General features: G+C 43.8%; 1 protein-coding gene across 11 annotated transcripts in view; it reads right to left on the reverse strand.

The window, feature by feature from the left end:
- The window catches only part of LOC119177204 (dipeptidyl peptidase 4), a 522,011-nt gene that overhangs the window by 160,002 nt on the left and 339,819 nt on the right, over nucleotides 1–22,190 (reverse strand). For 3 of the 11 annotated variants that reach the window (XM_075878260.1, XM_075878259.1, XM_075878256.1), the window contains exon 1: nucleotides 17,694–17,822. The exons of the other annotated variants lie outside the window; for them this stretch is intronic. In XM_075878260.1, coding sequence (XP_075734375.1) covers nucleotides 17,694–17,708 — 15 coding nt within the window. In that variant the 5' untranslated portion in view covers nucleotides 17,709–17,822. Of the gene's footprint in view, nucleotides 1–17,693; nucleotides 17,823–22,190 lie in introns of those variants that run through there. 11 annotated transcript variants of the gene reach the window in all.

The following is a 22,190-nucleotide window of genomic DNA, read 5'->3' on the forward strand; positions in this document are numbered from 1 at the left end:
GTCTCATATTTGCTTCCCCTGCTTACCAGTTACTCCATCCATCCGCACTCAATCCCAGCGCCGCTAGCATCTACACAAATATTCTATGAACACTGCCGGGTGAATATCCTAGAATTTTATTACGATGCACTGAATTTCTTTCGCGATTTTGATAGGACAGATGCCCAATTCTGTCGCGAATATTGCTTTTTTTCTTTCTCTTTTTTTTTGTCCTCAGGTTGAGAGCTTGAACCTTACAAATAGAAAAAGCACAAATGTTCGCGTTCTCGAACCGACTTTCCCTTCCGATTTTTTTACCACTATTTGGATATCTCCATGATATCTCTTTTATTATTTGTTTCCCCGCTTTGCATGCAATTCACCGTTTCTGTTTATCTCACAATCATTTTTGATAAATTTGGTCTCTATTCACATAAAAATATTTTATACGGTTTTCATGCACTTTTGAATACTCTATTTTTGAATCAGTATCAATCGAATTTCCGTCAGTCTGTAACTGAGCATGATTTCTCCACGCTAGTGTAACATTGCCAACACGCTACCCCTGACGTGCCCGACATGTCTTCGAGATTTCAGTGAACTATTAGTAATAGTTCCGTCGGGAAGTTTACATTGACCCCTTGAGTTGCTGGTTGGAACAGACGCTCTTCGCCACGTCCCGGAACTAGTAATAATTTAGTTTCTTTACAGGTTATTCTATGGTCAAGCGACAGCAACAGCAGCTTTGGATGCAAAGTAAGAAGTGTCTACCACAGTTATAAGTTACAAAAACCTCAATGAAAGCCAATGGCAAATATTTCTCGCCACGAAAATGAAGGAGAAGAAGACGATGTACGCACATTGGCCCATGCCCCCTGCGGTGGATCGATCATGAAGCGGACAGCAAAAGAATGAAGAAGTGAGAAAAGAGAAAATACTAGTAATTCAATAATGAGAACATTACAGCAAGTTTTTCATAAACATTTACTTACGTGTTTGAGACTAAGGAGAAGCACAAATTACTTTGCAGTCATTCAACTTGGGGAAATAATACAATGAATTCGAAGGTAGAAATAAATAAACAGGGAACATTGAAAAATGAGCGATAAGTAAGTGATTTACGTTAAAATGCTTGAAATAAAGCTACAGGTTTACCTGAGAATTGAAAAAAATAATTTCATTGAGAGACACAATATAAATGTTTCGTGCCACTTCTCACAGTTTTCGTTCTCCTTCAGGAGTTTATTTTCTTTTTTAGTTTTTCATTAGCAGAAATAATATGTTCATCGATTATAAGGCGCATTGCGAAGAGATATACGAAGGGATGCTATAACATCTTACAGCGAAAACTGCTTCGAGATTACAACACGGATCCCGTGCGGGGCCGTAGTTGTCCACCACCACCGCTGCCCCCGTCGGTGTCCGTAAGCAGTATCGCAAGAATAAGTAAATAAAAAAACCCAAAACCTAATAGGATTCGAACCCTGGTCTGCTGCATGCCAGTCCGGTATTCTACTACTGAGTCACGCTGGTGCTTGGAACTCGTTCCTAAACTGGCATTAAGCAGGCTTGATTTCGGGAAAGGAGTCTCGCTAGTATGAATAATAAAGCATTTTAGAACGTCAAAGGAACAACCATGCGTCGCCCAATGCGACTTGCGTAACGAGTGGGTCGTACAATGTTCCAACTCATTACAACAGCTTGTTCTTTATCACCTATTAACTGTGGCGGATACCCACTTCAGGCGTAATTCCTCATCGTCGTCAGTCACTGCATGAACAATTGCCACAAACTTTCTTGCAAGTGTTTAGTGGATACCACGCTTCTCCGAAGAATGACGAAGGATAGCATAGTGAATGCTGGCCTAGTACATATAAATTATAAACATTATTAGCGTAGTGGGTACCCAGTATGTGTGCTTGTAGCAGTTACCCAAAAAGTGTTAAGGAAAGGCTCTGCAAGGCCGCTCTTCCTGCTTTCACTGTGACTATGCTGCGCGTTCAAACGCAGGTCTGGCATTGTTCTGTCATGTCTGTCGCAGCTTATCTTGATTGATTGATATGTGGGGTTTAACGTCCCAAAACCATCATATGATTATGAGAAACGCTGTAGCGGAGGGCTAGGGAAATTTTAACCACCTGGGGTTCTTTAACGTGCTCCCAAATCTGAGTACACGGGCCTACAACATTTCCGCCTCCGTCAGAAATGCAGCCGCCGCAGCCGGGATTCGATCCCGCAACCTGCGGGTCAGCAGCCGAGTACCTTAGCCACTAAGCCACCATGGTGGGGCGTCGCAGCTTATCCTGACGCGGAGCACGAATGATGTTTTTGAGTAGTGCCTTAGTCGAAAGTGGGGCGTTCAGTTCGCAACAGCGATGGGTGACCACAAGTGACAGTTAAATCTCGCACACAACTATCCTGCGCCTGAGAATTTTCAGCCCGCTCTCTCATGCGTTTGCTTTCGTGTTCACACTTTGTCCGCATACACTGAGCATGCTGAACTACATAACAGGGCGGCTCGGCCAATTCAAGGCGCAATACGTTTCCGCATTGGTCTGGACGCGAATCCCTTCAATTCTTTTTTCTTTTTGACACTCGTATTGGATAAAAATCTTATACGCGTCGCAAGTACAATAGCCTTCGGTCAGCTTCTGGTTATTTATTAAAAACAAAAGCCTCATGTGCCAGCGAAATTCTTAGTTAATAGGCTATACTCCATAGTCCGCATTTGACTCGGCTACGTCGACTAGTTAGTTGCGTACTATTAACCCACCACAGCAACCTCTCGCACCCCTTCACGCTAGTTTTGTCGGTAAAAGAAAACAAGGAACAACTACGTCCCGCATATTAAATACAACAAATAGTGGGAGACATCGCCGTTTCAGCGAACGGGCATGACTTCTATCAAGAATGGTATGCGAACATTCTTTTCTGAAACGCCGAGTGCTATCTCGAATCAAACAGCTTTGGTTCGGCAAAAATGTCTGGTCGGACCAACAATTTACGACCCTCTTTTTCGTCCCCCTCCTCGCAACTCTAGTTATCGAGCACAGACGCAAAAAGACGCATGTGGCAACGCGCGGCTGGCCGGGAAGAATTTCCAATTAGGGAGACAGAGAGCTCGCTCCATCCGCCTTAACTCGGAGCTCCCTGATTCAACGTTAATTGCAGGAGCACACTGGATTGCATAAAACATGCATAAAGTGAACAACTCTGCCCAGACGCTTTCGCGACAGGAACCATTTCTTCGCTGCTGGAATACGCTAGATAGATTGAATAAAAATATTCCACTGCTGAACTTTCGTATGTGGAAACGAAGAAAGTAAATGGCGTTCTCTAGGTCTCTATTATATGTGTAATATTATTTTTTTTCAGTTTGCACCATAACGACTCGCTCGCTTCTTCGTGTTTCTTTTCTCTGCTTAACAATTGCAATTGACGTGCTCGTTTGTTAACGGGCTGGCAAGAACGCTGCATCATTTGCAGATGGCGTAAAACTTCATTTTGATTCATCTTGGAATATTAAACTGTGGGTCTGATTGTTTTGCGCATAAAAAACCTAGTCCTGCTCATATATATATATATATATATATATATATATATATATATATATATATATATATATATATATATATATATATATATATATATATATATATATACATATATATATATATATATATATATATATATATATATTTTTCGCGTTACCTATAAATTATACGCACGGTTTGTAGTAACATGTGGTTAGCGATTACTAACAACGTAACCTAAATCTCCAACGTCGCTATAAATAAACACTGAACTGTACGTAATAGAGAACAAGTGGAATTAATCTGAGGCAACGCCGACGAGAGACTGGCCTGCGGTAACAACTATCCAGCCTGTTTTACAAGGAAGGGGATGAGCGGATGCATTATGATATGCGACCATAACGACAAAGCAAGACAAGACCAAAACGTGAAGGCTCACGGGCACGCACATACATTAAGACATTTCGCATGCACGCCGAATATTTAGATCTTGGTATCTCCTAACGAGAGTGTAACCACAACACCTATGCAGGAAGTTTGAGCTAAACAGTCCACACATTAGATATACGCCGCGAGGGCCCCGAGAATGCTGCGAGCCAACTTAGCAGCGCTTATTGTCCTTTTAAGCTCTACGATACATTTCTTAGTATCAGATCACATGATTAATTAACAATTATTAGATAAACAACGCATAAGACCCTGTTTGAAAAGCAAGAACCTTCGGTGTTTAATGAAAGAAAGCTTAACGATACAAGGACGCTGTGTGCGCTTATACAGAGCAACAATAATGCCTTGAAACATGCTGCCGGCCACCGACGTACGCTTCCTACAAATTAAAGGAGTATACTTCCTGAATGTGTAAACGTTTTGCAAAGATCAAATAAGATTAACCAAATACTATGCTTTCCGCTTTTGTGGAGACATCTTGTCCGTTGAAGTTCCGAAGAAAATGAAACTTGACGGGAAATAAGATAAATAGCCCATTCGTGGAAAAAAATTTTTTAGCGTTTTTGCGCTGAATGGTTTCATTAAGGGCGATTAGCAGTTGATAGCATATGGCGAAGCGCTGAAGACAACAGGTGCGGCCAACACTTTTCGACACGCAGCAGCCATCATTTTCAGGCATAGAGTGTTCGAGGGAATTAGCTCGTTGAAAGAAAGCCCACCACAAACGAAACATGTGAATTTCTGATAAAATTGGAACAACAAAGACAAGTGTAGCATCTGTTTTACCTAAATAAAAAGGATTTGAAAATTTGAGCATTTCTTGAATACTTATCTTACGTCTGAAGCAATGCAATGAAAGTGGGTCAACTAGTATTAATCATAACATGCGATAATAGTCGCTTATTTATGCCTATTTAACTATAGACAATGAACAACGTCGAGCTTGCGTTCTCATGCACAGGGCGATTTTTAAAGGAATTGGTACAAGCTGTCTCGATCACTAACCACGTTGTAGTACGAACAAGTAGTACGAACATCACTTTGCACTGAGCCCGAGCATCTACGAAAGATAAAGCTGCTTCTGAAATACCGGTGAAGTGATTAGCGTCATGCCCTGTTCTAATGGCTGCTGTGTTTTGCCGCTGGTCGACGAGGTCGCGGGTGCATTTCACAGTTTAAGGATGCGCATTTAGTCGAAGGCACATTTTGATGCAAATATATAGGCAAATTTAAATGCAAATCAAATGATCAATATTTACTTCAAAGAATTTATTACTCATAGCCCGCACACAGCTTAACTTAGTAACGATCATAATCATCTACGTGCCATAGATTTATTTCCCGTTTTAAATGAAAACGATTAAAAAATTTGGCCCCGTATCTGCATGCTACACCGCAAATGTCGTCGAAAGACAATAGCCTTGCGTCAGGAGAGAGTGAACAAAACGTCTGTTTCATGTTCTGCGCAACAAAATCGGTGAATGGTATTCTGGAGGCGCTGCGTTAGAGTGCCTCGAGCGTGCAGCGGAGGCGAACGAGAGCATCAAGTGACGCCACACGTGAGACATGAGCGCTATCTGGCAGTTATCCTGGAAAACGGGGAACGCACAGTGCGCGGCCGTCTCTGAGGTGATAAGGTGTAGAACGCACGGCGACGGGTAGGTGGCACCACCATGTCGTCTTAGCAAAGCGTTGGAAACACTTGCCGTTTCGTGGAAGCGTTATAAGGGCTACGACCCTTAAAATTACTTATGTATGCCTTTTCTAGTAAAAAATACGCCTACATAATATTGACGTGTAGTTATGGTGCCTCAGATATGCGCAATAATTGCTTTTTAATCGACAATTGCACAAGCATGAACGCTGAACCTTGAGCAACATTGGTGGGCGCTGCGGATGGGGTCGGCCGTTTGGAGTATCGTTTGGTCTCTTTAATGCCATGGAGGGTACCGTTAAGGGCGGACAAACAGAAAAATGTACATAGATAGGCAGACAGACAGAACAAACAGACAGAGCAAAATTTTTTCGTCGAAGGGCCCAAAGAAAGACTATCGTCTATAATAAATAAAATACGCATTATTATCAACATATCTATAATTGACACGCCGTAACGTTATCTATAATTCTACACTATATGATGAAACACCATACAGGAATTACTATGAAGTATGATGAAGAAATAAAGAAATATTGATTGATATGGGGGGGTTTAACGTCCCAAAACCACCATATGATTGTGGGAGACGCTGTAGTCGAGGGCTCTGGAAATTTCGACCACCTGATGTTTTTTTAACATGCACCCAAATTTGAGCACACGGGCCTAGAATATTTCCGCCTTCATCGGAAATGCAACCGCCGCAGCCGGGATTCGATCCCGCGACCTGCGGGTCAGCAGCCGAGTACCTTAGCCAATAGACCACCGCGGCGGGGCAAAAAAGAAAGAAAGGAAGAAAGAAAGAGAGAAAGAAAAAATGAAAAAGAAAGGAAGAGAAAATATTAAAAAGGAAGAAAGTAAGGAAGAAAAAAGAAAGAAATAAAGAAAGGAAGAAAGGAAGAAAGAAAGAAAGAAAGAAAGAAAGAAAGAAAAAAAGGAAGAAAGAAACGATCAAACGAACGAATGAACGAACGTCAGGCATCACACGTGAAGCTTTGCTTGGCCTCGTTTTTCCAATAAAGAAGGGGCTCCAGAATTTGACACTTTGACGACACAGGAGCTCTTGGAGACTGATGGGAAAAGGGGAATTCAGTATGATCGTAATTCCTGTGCCGTTACGCTAATATAGATTGTGCTCAAGGACGAACACGCCCTGGGGACGTTAAAAACATTCAAAATACTTCATGAGCTCTATAATGGATGACCATAGAATAACACAATGAGTGAAAAACACAATACAGAAGTAATAAGCGACTTGAGAGTTACGCCTGTATTAGTTCTTGTTAAATATAGTAAACGCACCAGTATCCCCATGCCGCCCCCCCCCCCCCCACCCTCGTTGTTTCGACGGTTTCGCCTTCCTCTCCATTTGCCGTTTCATCATCTCTTTTTCAAGAAAAGAGGGGGGAGGAGGAAAAAAGCAAATGGTTTTCCGAATCGAATGTGGTACTTTTATTTTTTCCTTGAGAAATGAAGACCTTTTTTGACGCCTAAATAGTACAAATATACCTCGGTCTCTTCCCGTAATTGAATTGGAACTCGAGCGCTACGGTCGATGAACGAATCTTGGGGCGGCCCAGCGCTGTACAAGAAGCTTCTATACCGAGGCGGTGGGTGCTGCGCTGTGGCACAGGCTTCTCAAGTTCGGTGAGCTGCTATTTCTCGGCCTCATTCGGTCCACGTGGTACTCGTCTTTCACTGAACAGCGCCCAAAGCCCCTTTTATGTTGATGTCGAGGGCCAGAGAGCTCCTTACACACACGCGCGCATGACAGAAGGACGGGCTTCAGTATAATGCCTTGTTGCGGCCTTTAGTCGCAGCACGCTTCCTTTGAGTAGATGACGCAGGTGACGCACATACAACCCTTTCAGCCGGATAGTGTATTGAACAGACGTGCGTTTTATGGTGCGCCTATAATGATGCGCCTGCATCGAGAAACCGGATAGAGCGCATCGTGGCATAGAACCTAAGGAGTAACATAATAGTTTCGCACCACATCTATGTCATGTTTCGTGGAAGTTTAACGAGGTTTTATACTACACTAAGCAGCCATAAGCGCGCTACGCTGTATAATTATGGAGCAACCAAACGCAATATTGAATACTTTGTTTTCGCGTCAAACTTGAAGTACTTAGCTAAACGTTGTCGAAGCAATTCATGTTTGTTCATGGAAACTACGCCTGTTTCTACATGTTTGCGCCTGTTCCTGTGTCATATTTCGCAATTTTCCAAAGTTGAGAGTGACGAAAATTTTTCGTGTCTGTGCCCTTTGATGTATTCGGTATATTTTTAGGCTTTATTATGTAACTTTTAAAATTAAGTTTGGCATGCGAGGAGCTGATATTGTGTAAATCCGGTAGCCAATATGAGAGCATAACTTAAAAAAAATGTTTGGTCCCGCGGATGAAACACGAGAGCTCAAGGCTTCGCGCATGCTTTCGGCATTTTGTCGAAATCCAGGCGCCAAAAATTTAGTGTCGACGCATTGAATAGGTCACGGAGTTCCGTACTAAACTTATTAAACAAAAGCTGAGCGCACCAATAGTTTATAGCGATAGCTTTCATGAGACAAGGTGGTTTTGGGACGATAAATCCTAACAAATACTATTAGGTATAGGATGGGAATCGCAGTTAGTGGATGAATTTGTCTAATCTTCATACTTGCGCAGTTTAGTATTATTTAATGCTCATATTTTTCGAAAGACAGCCTGGCAATTACTGAATACCGACACGCCTACTCAACACTAATTGCTGCTATTGTAACACGCTATTTTTAAATATAAGCCATTTGAGGAACAAGGTAAGAAAATCTATGTACCACACATTATTCATGAAGTAAAAACAACAAGAGAGAAGGCAGGGATGTTAACAAGGCACTCGGTTTACTACCCCACGCTGGGGGAATGAGAAAAGAGAGTGTAAAGATGAGAGAGAATAAGAGAGAGTAAAGAGAAATGAAAGAGAGAAAAAAATTGTCAGTTGATTGGTTGACGCGTGTGCAGCGGTGGTACTATGCAAAATTCTAAGGCGTTCACATAGGCCCATAATCCTTTAAAATGCGCAAGAGGGCTTTGACTTCCTTGTGAGCCGACGAAAGACAAGGACAGTGCTACAGCAGCATCTGAACACAGAGTGGCCGATCGTCCAATTGTCGCAACGCGTCAGAAAGTTTTCGTCTCTCAAAGGCAAATTGAGGGCAACGGCATAGCAGATAATCGATGTCTTCTTTGGTGCCGCAGACCTCGCATTCCGCACTGTCGGCCAATTCAATGAGGCTTGTATATGCTTTTGTGAAGGCAACCCCCAACTAAAGCCGATGTAGAAGCGAAGCTTCACGTCGATGAAGTCCGGATGGAGGTCGAAGTTCCAGTCGAGGGTTTATTTGGTGGAGTCTTGTATGTCTTATGCTTGGGGTGTTCCACTCCAGCAGACACAGTTTACGTGCTAGGTGACGAAGTTACCTTCAAACGTCTGTTATTTACAAAGAAATCAGAAGGATGCGATCTTGTATGGGGTGTGCGAGCCACGTCCTCTGCGGAATCATTTCCGATGATCCCACAACGACCAGGTAGCCGCTGAAAATTGACCTCGTTGCATGTTTCTGTGACGTGGTGATGAAGATTCACAGCCTCTCACGTGAACTGTTCGTGGCAACGTCGTCAAAGAACTGACTGCATACACTGTAAGGCAAGTTTCGAGTCAGAAAACACAGCCCATTTTCTCAGTCTCTGGGATGCTATGTACTCTAGGGCACCGCGCAGAGCCGCAAATACTGCCGCCGTAGACGTAGTGACATGTGACATCTTGATGAGATATCTCAACTACTATACGAGTTCCTGCATGTATATACAACCAGTGTTCCTGCAGGTATTGACAGAAGGTCTACAACATGAACCACGTGACCAAACGACAGCGTCGATGTAGCTGTGCAAGCATCGCCCGCTCCGCGTGTTTTCATGATTGGGTGAACAGCAAGAAAATAAGAGATAAAAGTATATGAGAATTTATATACTATGCAGCGTTCTTTAGTACAAGCGCAGTGTAGGCCTCAAACAAATCACCAACCTGGAATTTATGGCTCAAAGTACACTACTCATGGATTCGAACACATCATTTTTTTTTAGCATAACGACTGCTGTGCGAAATTGCTCGAGATAACGACGTCGTGTCGCGATAAATTTGATCTCTAAAAATTATATTGGCTTCGAATGACAAGTAAAGTATAAATTACACCGATATGACCCGAGGTGAAGATGAGGGAAAGGAAAGTGTGTGCGCACTAAGCCCCAAGTTGCCCCGCCACAGTGGTATAGTGGCTAAGGTACTCTGCTGCTGACCCGTAGGTCGCGGGATCGAATCCCGGCTGAGACGGCTGCATTTCCGATGGAGGCGGAAATGCTGTAGGCCCATGTGCTCAGATTTGGGTGCACGTTAAAGAACCCCAGGTGGTCGAAATTTCCGGAGCCCTCAACTACGGCGTCTCTCATATTCATACGGTGGCTTTGGGACGTTAAACTCTACATATCAATCTATCTATGGCGGAAAATGGGAGAGGCCTTTGTCCCGCAGTGGACGTAGTCAGGCTAATGATGATGACTATCTATCTATCTATCTATCTATCTATCTATCTATCTATCTATCTATCTATCTATCTATCTATCTATCTATCTATCTATCTATCTATCTATCTATCTATCTATCTATCTATCTATCTATCTATCTATCTATCTATCTATCTATCTATCTATCTATCTATCTATCTATCTATCTATCTATCTATCTATCTATCTATCTATCTATCTATCTATCTATCTATCTATCTATCTATCTATCTATCTATCTATCTATCTATCTATCTATCTATCTATCTATCGATCTATCTATCGATCTATCTATCGATCTGTCTGTCTGTCTGTCTGTCTGTCTGTCTGTCTGTCTGTCTGTCTGTCTGTCTGTCTGTCTGTCTGTCTGTCTGTCTCTTAGCAATAAGTGGTCCTGTTTCAATCCGAGCGTAGTCTACATAAAAGCCACATATTTCGAAGATAAAAAAAAACGGTAGAGATAACATCAGGTTGAGCAAATCTTTAGTCAGTTGTTATGCCAGTCACGCGACGCACATGAACGGACTACCTTGTCTCTGTGCTCAACTTATCATAGGAGTTGTAAGAATGACCCAAATACCTGTTTGCGCAATGCTTTATCTTGATTACTTTTCGCACTTCCAGGAACCCAGCATGTATCGGATAACAGGCGGGTGTTTGGATGACCTAGTGTGCGTGTGATTACAGCATATCTGCGCCGGAACAGTACGCTCACAACTCGCGCGCGTTTCACCGTTAGATTGCGCCGATAGCATGCCGCAAACCCAGCGCGCTTTGCGCTCTCGCTAACGGTGATCACGATATGATCGGAGAAAAATTGTGCTTTCTTGGCAGCTTTTCTTTCTCGCCAGATAGCAGCATTTATCCAACTTCCGTCTATTTTCTCATCTTTTTAATACTATACGTTCTAGATACTTTCGGGTCACTAACGTCGCGAGCGTGACAGCATTCTCTTGAGGGATGTGCTTTTGGCCAGCGCAGCGCATCAAAGGTGGGGAATTCGTGGAAGAGAGATAAAAATGTTTGGTGACAAAGTAAAACCATGAAATACTCCTCCCCTCTCCCCCACAAACACACACACACAAACATACAACAATGCTTTTAGAGTTGTTCACACATTCGCGGCAAGTTTTGTGCGTCACCAGTCACACTTTTCTTTATTTCATCTTTCTTCTTCTATACACCTATTCACGAGCTTAGATAGATAGATAGATAGATATGTGGGGCTTAACGTCCCAAAACCACCATATGATGATTATGAGAGACGGCGTAGTGGAGGGCTCCGGAAATTTCGACCATTTGGGGTTCTTTAACGTGCACTCAAATCTTAGCACACGGGCTTACAACATTTCCGCCTCCATCGGAAATGTAGCCGTCGCACCTACTCACGGTTTTCTACGCAGGCTAAATGCTTTAAGCACAACATGCATTTTCTAAAGTCAATTATTCCTTGTTGCCTCCAATGAATGCATGCCCGTCTATCTTTTTTTATTCTTCTCTCATTTTTCCTTCGGAGATGCCCCACACCACGTATAAAGCACCTATGTGTGCAGATTTACGCTAGCTTATTGGCATAACTTTTCTTCGTTTTCCTTTTAATATTATTGTTCATTAGATAGCGCGAAATATTTATGCTGTCCACAAAATTTAGCCAACATCGATTCATTTCATAGACATACTGTACAATGACTGCCTGAAATGGGAATATGTGCAGAGTCATTTGCATGCTCTCTTGAAAAGCATCCTTGCTTTTATGTTTGAAAAATAAAAGAAATAATACAACGCAGGATATCGCACATACTAGAATGCAGACAGAGTTCCATTACACCAGTCAGTGTGCGATGGTCGCGGCTGATGGGATGGTGCCTTGGTCTCTGCGTTGTGCCGATGGTGGCTTCTGTCTCTTTTGTCGTTTTCTGTGGTTTCGGAGCTGCATTCGTAAGCACAGTCTTGATATCTTGTGCATGCCAAATGCGTTTCTGGCTCCGATAACTTATGAGAATATCCCTGACATCTTGAGTTTGCTTTAAGATGCTCGCTTCGCGTCGTTGTCCTTGTTCCTGTATACCCTGAAGTGTCTGCGCTTCTTGGACTCGCTTTTTCTGGCGTTGCTGCTGTTGCTGCGGAACGTGCTGAGGTGGGAGCCCTTCTTGAACATGACGCCGGTTTTCTTGACAACTTAATGTGGTGTCCAGTCGGCAGCTGGTAGTCAGTGGGCTGTTGTCGTACTGTTCGGGCAGTGAATGTAATGCTCCAGAGTTGAGAGGAAGCTCTTTAGAGGCTTCTTCGGCACTATTCACTATGAGGGATTCTTGCGCCTGGCAGCGTGCGACATTCGATGCGTCTGAGGCTTCCGCCCTGCTTCGACTAACGAGTGCGATGCACCAAACGGTGATGCATGAACTGGTAGGGAAGGAGCATGGCTTGACGGGGCATTTTCATAGTGCGTCAGGTCGTCTACCGTGAACACGGCATCCTTATGAAGAAAATGGTGAGCGTTAGCAGCGCTTGAAGAGCCACGTCATGGAAAACGGCGTGGTACAGACCACGTATACGAGACGAAGAATGAAGTGCACTAGGTGGGTGAGGAACGTCTCGTTCGTGTGCTGGAGCGACGACTGTGTAGATGTTGGCTTTCGCGCAGAATAGAAGCGTTTTCGAAGGTTGGGTTTTTCTCGAAATAGGCTTGGTTGCCGGTAACGAACTCAGTTCCACTTTTTCTTGCGGCAGTGGTCGATTCATGCTGGGCGTTCGAATGCTTGAAGACTGCTTGTGAAAAGGACGACTGAGTGCGATTGACTCAGGTGGTGGATTATAAGCGAGTATTCGTCGTAGCCGTAATTATATTATTTAAATCGGACGATCATTTCCTGTTTGATTTTTTTCCATGATTCGTTGTTTTCGAATATGTGGGTAAGGTAGAATTCGAAAGCCTCATCAGAGACGTAGTCGGTAAAGTTGATCACCATATCCCATTCCGACCAGGATGCAGCGGTAGCGTGGAGCTTTGCCGTGTTCGAAAATAGTTCTACATAATGAAAAGTTCGATGTAGTCGAGTTCGACTGCGTAAAGATGAAATATTCTGAAGTTTCTGGATAGTTGGGGGGAGGAAGGGACACTAATACCTGTTTGGCAATATACTACAGTGCTTCCAGTGTTATACTACAAGCTCCTGATGTTTATTCTGAATAACTTTTGGGGCTTCACGAATCAAACCCATACTGTATGACTGTTGGGCATGCTGTAGTGATGGAAATGCGAATTAATTTTTAATCAGCTGGGGTTCTTCAGCTTGCGCCAAAATCGTATTCTGATGCTTATTCGTATACCAGCACAAGAGATATTGAGTTATCTGGCAGAGCAGATCACTGGCACCAACTTTACCACCAGCTCGCTCAATTTGGCGTTACAAATATTAATTCATGACCAAGGCTTCGATCATCATTTAGCATGCCATTTCCAAAAGAACGGTTGGCTGGAGGATGCGCTTCCTACTTTTCAATTTCTTTTTACGAATGCGATGAGAGCGTCGAGTTTTGATATCCACGAAGCCCCCTCCTCCCGCTTTTCTTTCGCCGCCATTTGAGCAGTGGGTAAACCCCATAGGCCAAGCCATGTTAAAAAATATTTTATTGTGTTGTTAAATCCGGCTTTGCGCAAAGTCTTCAGAGAATCGAGGGCATCGACGGTGAAGAGTGGGACAGGGTGAACGAATAAGAGCTTTCGAAAAGGCTAAACTGCGACACAAACCCGCGCGGTTCCTCTCGCCCTCGCGGTTCTTCGTTCAATACTTATAGGACCGCCTAGTCCACCGAACAGCTTTAACAAACGATGATCTGCCATCTGGTTCCCCGGTCAATGGCGTATAAGCAACGCTCGAAAAAGCGAAATTCGGCACCAACATATCCAACAATGTGGACCCACATATAAATGAGCCGCGTTGGTTGAAAACGTGAGCTTTCATTACGTACAATTGTTCTTTTGTGCAGCGAGGCCGAACGATGTGCGGCCGAATACCATCAGGACTACTGGAGCTATTATCATCGGAGCACAAACGGACTCGCGCGCGCGCGTAAATGTACAATGCGCACACAAGAGCACGCGCTTAATAGCCAACCACTAGCGCGCCAGCGAGGTGCTGGTGACACATTCCCCGACGCGGTCTTCGCCCGGCAAAGCAGCCCCTTTTCCTTATACACCTTATTGGTGACTTCGCCTAGAGTATTGACTCGCATGTCCAGCAAGAAAAATTATCGCAAAGTCGAAGAAAACCAGCTTCGATCCAGAAAAGAAAACAAAAACACTGCAAGAACTAAACTAGAGGTGGCTACATACACGGGACGGTACCGCCATCTAGTGAACACTGCAAGAACTAAACTAGAGGTGGCTACATACAGGCTACAGGGGACGCACAGCCCACGCCCTAAGGAGCTTCGCCCCTAAAAGCCAGAGACCGGTGATGTCTGCATAGGTGCGTCGACGCGCCGCGGGGCACCTCCACTTGCCCGCCTCGCGAGATGACGCCGCGCCTCCGGATGTGGTGCAAGTCCTCCGGTCACAAGGCTCGTCGATCACGCGTTTCGCGCATTTTCGCGCCTCCATTCCCGGCGCAAAGGTAAACAGCGGCAACAGCAGCGCAGCTTCCTAACAACGCTGACGAAGCGTCAAGACGAAACACGTCCTCACCACGCCAAACGCTGTCACTGCTCGACGCCACCCCGAAGCCGAGCCACCAGCGGTACACCCACTTTTGTCCTCACGGTGAAATAAAAAAAATGAAAACAAAACAATGGTATATAAAGGCGCGTGAAAAGACGGAAATAAATGGCTCTATCTGGTTTTCTTGAAAGTAGGTGTAGGTGTATGCGAACGACCGCCTATATATATTACGAACAGCACAAACGTATCTCGCGCAACGGCCAGTCCAGCACAAACGTCTCTCACAGGTCTCTGTACCGGAGGACAGTTCTTTCCGTTTCCTAGCATCGCGAAGGAGGTAGCCCGAGGCTGTTCGGCGTGAATGGCCGCGACTTGTTTTTTCGGAAAAGGGAAGGCAAAAATATCAGAACAGCCCTGTTCTTTTTGTGCTGCCGCAGGTTCCGGAGACTTCTGACGTGGCTTCTAAAGAAGCGACACCGTATAAGTCATGACGAAAGCACAAAATCCAGAAATCTTGAGCATAAAACATGAATCGTCAAATAGAAGACGTACCTTGAAAGAAAGGTGTGTGGTATAAAAGGGAGAAAATGCTGATGCAGTGAAAACCTTCCGAGCCATTTTTTTTTTGCTGCTGATATGGAATTGCTCTAGATTTTTGTCTAGTTTTTTCTTCTTTCTTTCATAAAATCAGAGAGACGACACAGGAACGTGGAAAACAGAGCGCATTATAGTAAAATATTTTTGGAATAACATACTGGCATTCTTTCAAGGTATGCACTTAATATGGCCCAACAAAGTTGCTGACTAGGTATGGTACCTTCTTCTTTCATCCAGCCCCGCATAGAAATGGAGTCCGCTACGGTTTTGGCAAAAAACCCAGCCGGTATGTTAACCATTCGTTCCTGCCTTTTTATGCTACACAAGGGCGCGCACGCCTCAGTGCCGCACTTGAGAACTGTATACAGTCAGGTTTGTGTAACCGCGTCGCCATGCATGGAACTTGTAGGATTGAATTTGTGGGTGCCGCCACACATTTGGTGTGACAATTTCTGTATGGGGCCTTGTTTTCATGCAGGCTTCCTTATACACACTTAAGCTAAAAAAAACAGGATATAAGGTAAAAATAACCATTATTTTGTACCCATACTTCATAACAACTAGCTTAGTAACACCAAGGCCACTCGAAAATCACAGAAACAGAAAACTGTACATTTTGCACATACATCGTTATGTTTTCGTACAAAAATAATTCCATTCATTTATCAAGGACGACATATAGACGACAAGGATGTATTTCATACAATTCGTAAGCTCAATAAATGATCTATCTGTCAAATACTGCCTCAAGAACTGCGTAGTGTTCAAGAGATCGAGTAACAGAAACTGCGAAAATAAACAAAAAAAGTTGGGTGGGTCTGCGCTAGAATCGATCGAGAAACCTAGAACGCGTACCTTTCTGAATTCATTAGCTAGCTAAAACAAGATATATTTGGTTTTTTTTTTGGTCAACTGTAGTCATCACATTAATATATTCTTTAACGCGATACCTTTAAAGGACTTGTCTCACCGAAATTTTCGTGTCGTTGATTGTGAGAGAAAAAGCAGCGTTGTCCGTCAGTGATAATTAGAGACAGATTCTAATAAATATATAAATAAATAATAAAACTCTTCAGTGTGGGTGGAAATTGAACCCAGGCTTCCTGGGTTCAATTTGCAGGTGTTCTACCACAGATCAGCTCCATTGCCTGAAACTCCTTCACACACACACACACACACACACACACACACACACACACACACACACACACACACACACACACACACACACACACACACACACACACACACACACACACACACACACACACACACACACACACACACACACACACACACACACACACACACACACACACACACACACACACACACACACACACACACACACACACACACACACACACACACACACACACACACACACACACACACACACACACACACACACACACACACACACACACACACACACACACACACACACACACACACACACACACACACACACACACACACACACACACACACAGTAAATGTAATGTATAGTGGGAGGAGTCTCCTTATGTAACATTTCGTGGAAAAAGCGTAGGATCGCGGCAGACACCGAAACACGTGAATTACGCAACGAGTGTGTGTTTTGAATGCCCCCAAATTGCAACGCACTGAGGCGTAGCCAATCATCATAGAAAGCAAATTGAGCAGCCGTGCAGTTTCGCGTGTTGCGTTACGCACGCGTATACTAGTGGGCCCTTCACCGATTCGCAAAAGAAGGAATTATGGTGTTGTGGGCACTGCGAGACTTTCAGAATTTTAAGGTAGTTTGTCACAAGGAAGCGAACGTGTGTGCGCATAGCAATTACCGTTTCGCACTTGATTCACCCACCGAGAACTGAAGTCAGGCTAGCAACTGAGAAAGCGATGCACACGGGGGCCCGATTACGATATCGCGTTCTACCCTTGAAGGCGAAATTCACTCAACCTTCCAGATTTTTTTTCTCCACGCTAGATTTTGCGACTGTCGCGGCAGAAATTGCGGCAGAAGGAAACAAGTATCTAGCTGTTCCAGAATTAGGGTTTTTGTTTTAAGTAAACATTCGTTCTTGTTTTTATATAGATGTACCACACCTGTCGGCTAAAACGATAGACGAAGACAACGTCCCGTGTTAAATCGTCGTGAAGATACCCGATTCACGAGCTAATAACGACATGGTACGGAGAAAGGGGCTTTCTCGGTTTCACGGGCACAATTGTCCACTTACCATGAGTTTAGCCATCGCAACAGAGCCGAGCCGAACGAAGTTTAGCTTTTTCACGTGCTCTATTTTGTTATATGCCTTATCGCAGTTCTGGAAACAATCGGATCGAAGCCATGACCACAAAAACGTTTGTTCTTTGTTTCGTCGACGACGCAACGAGTGCGCAGCAACGGATCATTGTGCGCTTATACAAACTCGGGCAAAAGAAAAGAGAGAGAGATGGGTGAACAGAAAGGCGAGCGACACAGATGTGCCCGCATTCCGATTTCTTCTGCTAACGCTATCTTGCCGTGTTACCTCGTACAGCTCGACATTCTGAGATAAAAAAAAGACAAAGCAACCAAAAACGACAAACTGGGGCAGACAAAGTGCTTGGGCAGCACGCGAGAGAATGAATGTGCGAACGACGGGGGCGTGGGCGTTGAGGGAAAAATAGCACCGACACGTCTGGCGAAAGCGCGAGGAGTGGCTGTCGCTTGTCGCTGGAAAGCCGGGGCCTCTTCTTCTTCCGATGGAGAGTAATTCCTGACGAGTGATCTAAATGGTCGCGAACGCGCCAGATTCCGGCTACCTACCGCGCTCGCCACGTCCAATTTAATCTCGGCGACCGCGTTCGCGGACATAACGCCACCGGAGAAAGAAGCCCTAGCACGATGCGGCGGTCGAATGGCTTTCATCTGGGAAGAAAGTCGCTATCACGCGCAATCACAGCATAATAAAAGAGAGCGCGGCCCTTGTGTTCGCCTCTTTTCAGCTACAGCCGCTTTACCTCATTCCCCCCGAACTCCGTTATTCCCTTCTCGCGTATCTCACTTCTTTCTCGGCTTTTCAACTCTTGCTTCTCGCTTCGGTTCTCTCGTCGGTGCAGTAGAAAGGCATTTCAATGCAGCACGCTAACGATATACCTTCCGCTTCCTGAGTGGATGGGAAGTCTTACATTTCAAAACGCAGGTGTACACGTAGATTCACTTATATTATACGATCGCTTCGTTTTGATGCGCGTGCACTTCAAAAGAACGCCACCATTGTCAGAGATACAAGAAAGGGCGGATGAAAAAATACTAACAATGACACGCTTGTAAATGACAGAACATTGCTGTCTGTACCGAGTGTGCGCAAGAATGTTACACCACACACAAAAAAATTATACTTTTTTTTCTTGAATAGCTCCCATAATAAAATTTATATGAGCGAATTTTAGTCAATCCTGATGTTGAGAATATTAACAGTGCAATGGCGACGTGCTAATGACAAAGAACACTTAGAAACCAAACGCTTCATGAATTCATGTCCTGTTTTCGTATTTCGACACTCTATCACGCTAGAAGCTTCCGTAGGCACAAATGCCAGCCGACTGCAACGTTGCACATTTTATCAGCAAGGTCGGCGAAAATATAGCAGACACCCCTTACTAACAACGAGAACGAAACAACCGAAATTCTGCAGATCCACGTATCTTACGAATGGATGTTGTGCGAAAGATGCGGGTGGAAGGTGACTCTGTTGCAATTTTTTTCATTGAGCAAAACGTTACGAAGTGGCACTTAAGATATGTACAAATGCACGCACAGGCATACGTTAAACAGCTGCATATGTTTTATATAAACAGTTGTTTACAGTTGTGTAACGATGCCAACAGCACCATGGACATTAGCAACACCAGAGGTGGTAGCTGATATGAAGCGCCGGTGCTCGAGAGGATGGTAGGGTAGCACAGGGCAGTGCCCCATAATTTCACTTCAGCGGATGGCGCCCAACTCCAATTGACGTAAACCTGACGTAAAGGCTGTATCATAGTACACATGTAATCTTCATAAACTTGCATAGTCATCACTGCAACCAGAATTGACGTTTCACGAACATTAGGGTCTCTTCCGAAACCTGGCATTGCTCGGTGGTAGAATACTTGATTGCCACGCAGAATTCCGGGGTTCGATTTCTGCTGGAAGCCTTACATTTATTCTTGGCATTCACCTAGTCAAGGCTGCCGATGTTACCTTTGATTTTAACGCTCATGCGTTAAAATTATTCATGTCTGTTCTTGCCGTTCTTGGAGATATATATATATATATATATATATATATATATATATATATATATATATATATATATATATATATATATATATATATATATATATATATATATATATATATGTAGTCAGTGGGAGTAATAATTCAATGGGCCAGTTAGTCTTCTTGAAGGTATGAGATATGGCACAACTGGAGCGTTGTCAACAAGGATAAATATATTTATTTACCAACAGTTTCGGGAGGGGTCCTCCCTTCATCAGGGGATGAGTTATACTAACATGAACTTCCAAACTTCGTTGCTGCCGCGTCCCTCTCGCCTTGGAAGATGTTTGCGAGAGTGAGAGAGAACTAAAAAAAGAAAGAAAAGAAAAAAAAGAAAAAAGAGAGAAGGCGAAAAGAGTAAAAGGAAAAAAAGAAAAAAAGAAAGTAAAAAAGAGGAAGAACCACTGTCAACACTGTTGGGAAATAAATATATTTATCCTTGTTGACAACGCTCCCGTTGTGCCATATTCCATATATATATATATATATATATATATATATATATATATATATATATATATATATATATATATATATATATATATATATATATATATATATATATATATATATATATATATATATATATATATATAAACTGTTAATTACCTGTGGTACACGTCTGGGCGGAAAGGGTCTGACTACGTACGCGACGTGATTGTGACATTATTCACGTCATGACCAGCGAGTCATATATATTCGAGAAACCGTCTTACCCTCACATACTAATTTTGGTTTACCCCAAGTTAAGGGGTTCATCCCGAGAGAAACCAGACATAGGCGGCCAGAAATGCTAGATAAATATAGATACGTAAATATAGGCTCAAAGTGCCTGCGGTACGCAAAGAAATGCTTCGCATTTAGAAGATTTGTGACTGAAGCCCCAGAATAACGTACTGTTGAGCGCAATTTGAAGGTTATCGCGGACGTATCGACCAAAAACTACAGCAGCGCCACGTCCGGGAATACTCTTTCGAGTAGATAGCAAGATCGCGCAAGCTACGATAACTGTTTTTGCTGTTTTTTTTAAAGCTGCGATCATTCCCGTCTGAGGAAGCTGCTCAAACGAAGCAGTGCCAAGCACCAGTTTTAACACATCTTTCCCAGCACTCTTCCTCCCAGGAGATAAGAGCTGACGAAGCGTATACTGCAACGAATGAAAGGTTCTAAACAGAGAGAATATCCTCGTAGAGTTCATTGGCAGTTGTTGTAGTATGGAAGAGCCAACGCGTCAGAGAAAAATGCGCAATCTTGGTTTTAACTGCTCCTAAACGTGCCGCTAGCCTATGGGACAATTAGGTAGGGTGACGCTCACACAATAACCTTCGCATCGAGCGCGACTGTGCGTAGCCTCAACAATTAATTTCAAGATCTTCGTTCAGCCTGGCACGAAATTTACTGCGCTATCATCTCAGTGAAAGAAAGATCATATGATGGTGGTCCTAATTGTTGAATGTATACGGAACCCCAACTCTTCTTCACCCCCATGAAGAGGTGCTAGTGTAATAAAAAAATTTGTTTAGTGTCGAAGCACTGACTGAAAGTTTCATTTCCTTTTAAGCGGTCCCTACGACGTTAATATGCGGTCTGGTGAAATTTTGTCATTTCAAAAAAAAAAAAAAAGTCGCAGCTTTGCCGCAAAGGCGAAGCAATGAACGCGATAGCAACAAACTGGAAAGTCACGGGCAGAATGGCCAGCAGATCGAAACGTGCCCCGTGTTTCTCACGCACAAATGACGCACTAAACGTATTCTCAAGAACAGATGAGCGCGAATAAGCGTCTCCTTTGTTACTTCGCTGTGTCTAAAAAGCGTGCTTTTTTTCGCAAATGGAGACTGTGCAACGATTGCAGTGACCTTTGTGCTTCCGGTAACTAAGACCGAATCGTTCCGGTAAAAACCGAAGGCCAGTCAAGACGTATGATTCTCCCCACCACGAGATAAGGGCGTGAGTGAGCGTCGACTCTTTGCTCTTCGCGGGGCCATGTGGGCGTGGGAGATGAGAGAGCGCGCCGCCGCGTCGTGACAATTTTGCTACGCGTGCTCATTGCGGCATCTTGCTGGTAATGCTGAAAACACGATACTCCTCCTCCCCGAGATGCCCGTCTGCAGCGGTAAGTGTTAGATATAGATAGCTTGCGGTTTGAACGTTGAAGGACGTGCTTCTCGGTGGCGCAGTGGTCACCACATCTCACTCTAACGATTTAGAAGACCCATGTTCAATTCTGCGCACCAAAAGCCTTTTCGTGGATTTTTTTCTTCTTTACATTTTCACATATACAGATATGTATACATATACGGTGAGCGACGGCGATGCCAGCGGCAAAATCCAGCCGAGAGTGTCCATATAATTGCTATCGCAATAAACAAGCCAAGTCTCCGACCAGTAACCCACAGACTGACAATGCAATTAACGCTTTTATGCC

This window comes from Rhipicephalus microplus, chromosome X, assembly GCF_043290135.1.
Source record: "Rhipicephalus microplus isolate Deutch F79 chromosome X, USDA_Rmic, whole genome shotgun sequence".
NCBI classification, from domain to species: domain Eukaryota; kingdom Metazoa; phylum Arthropoda; class Arachnida; order Ixodida; family Ixodidae; genus Rhipicephalus; species Rhipicephalus microplus.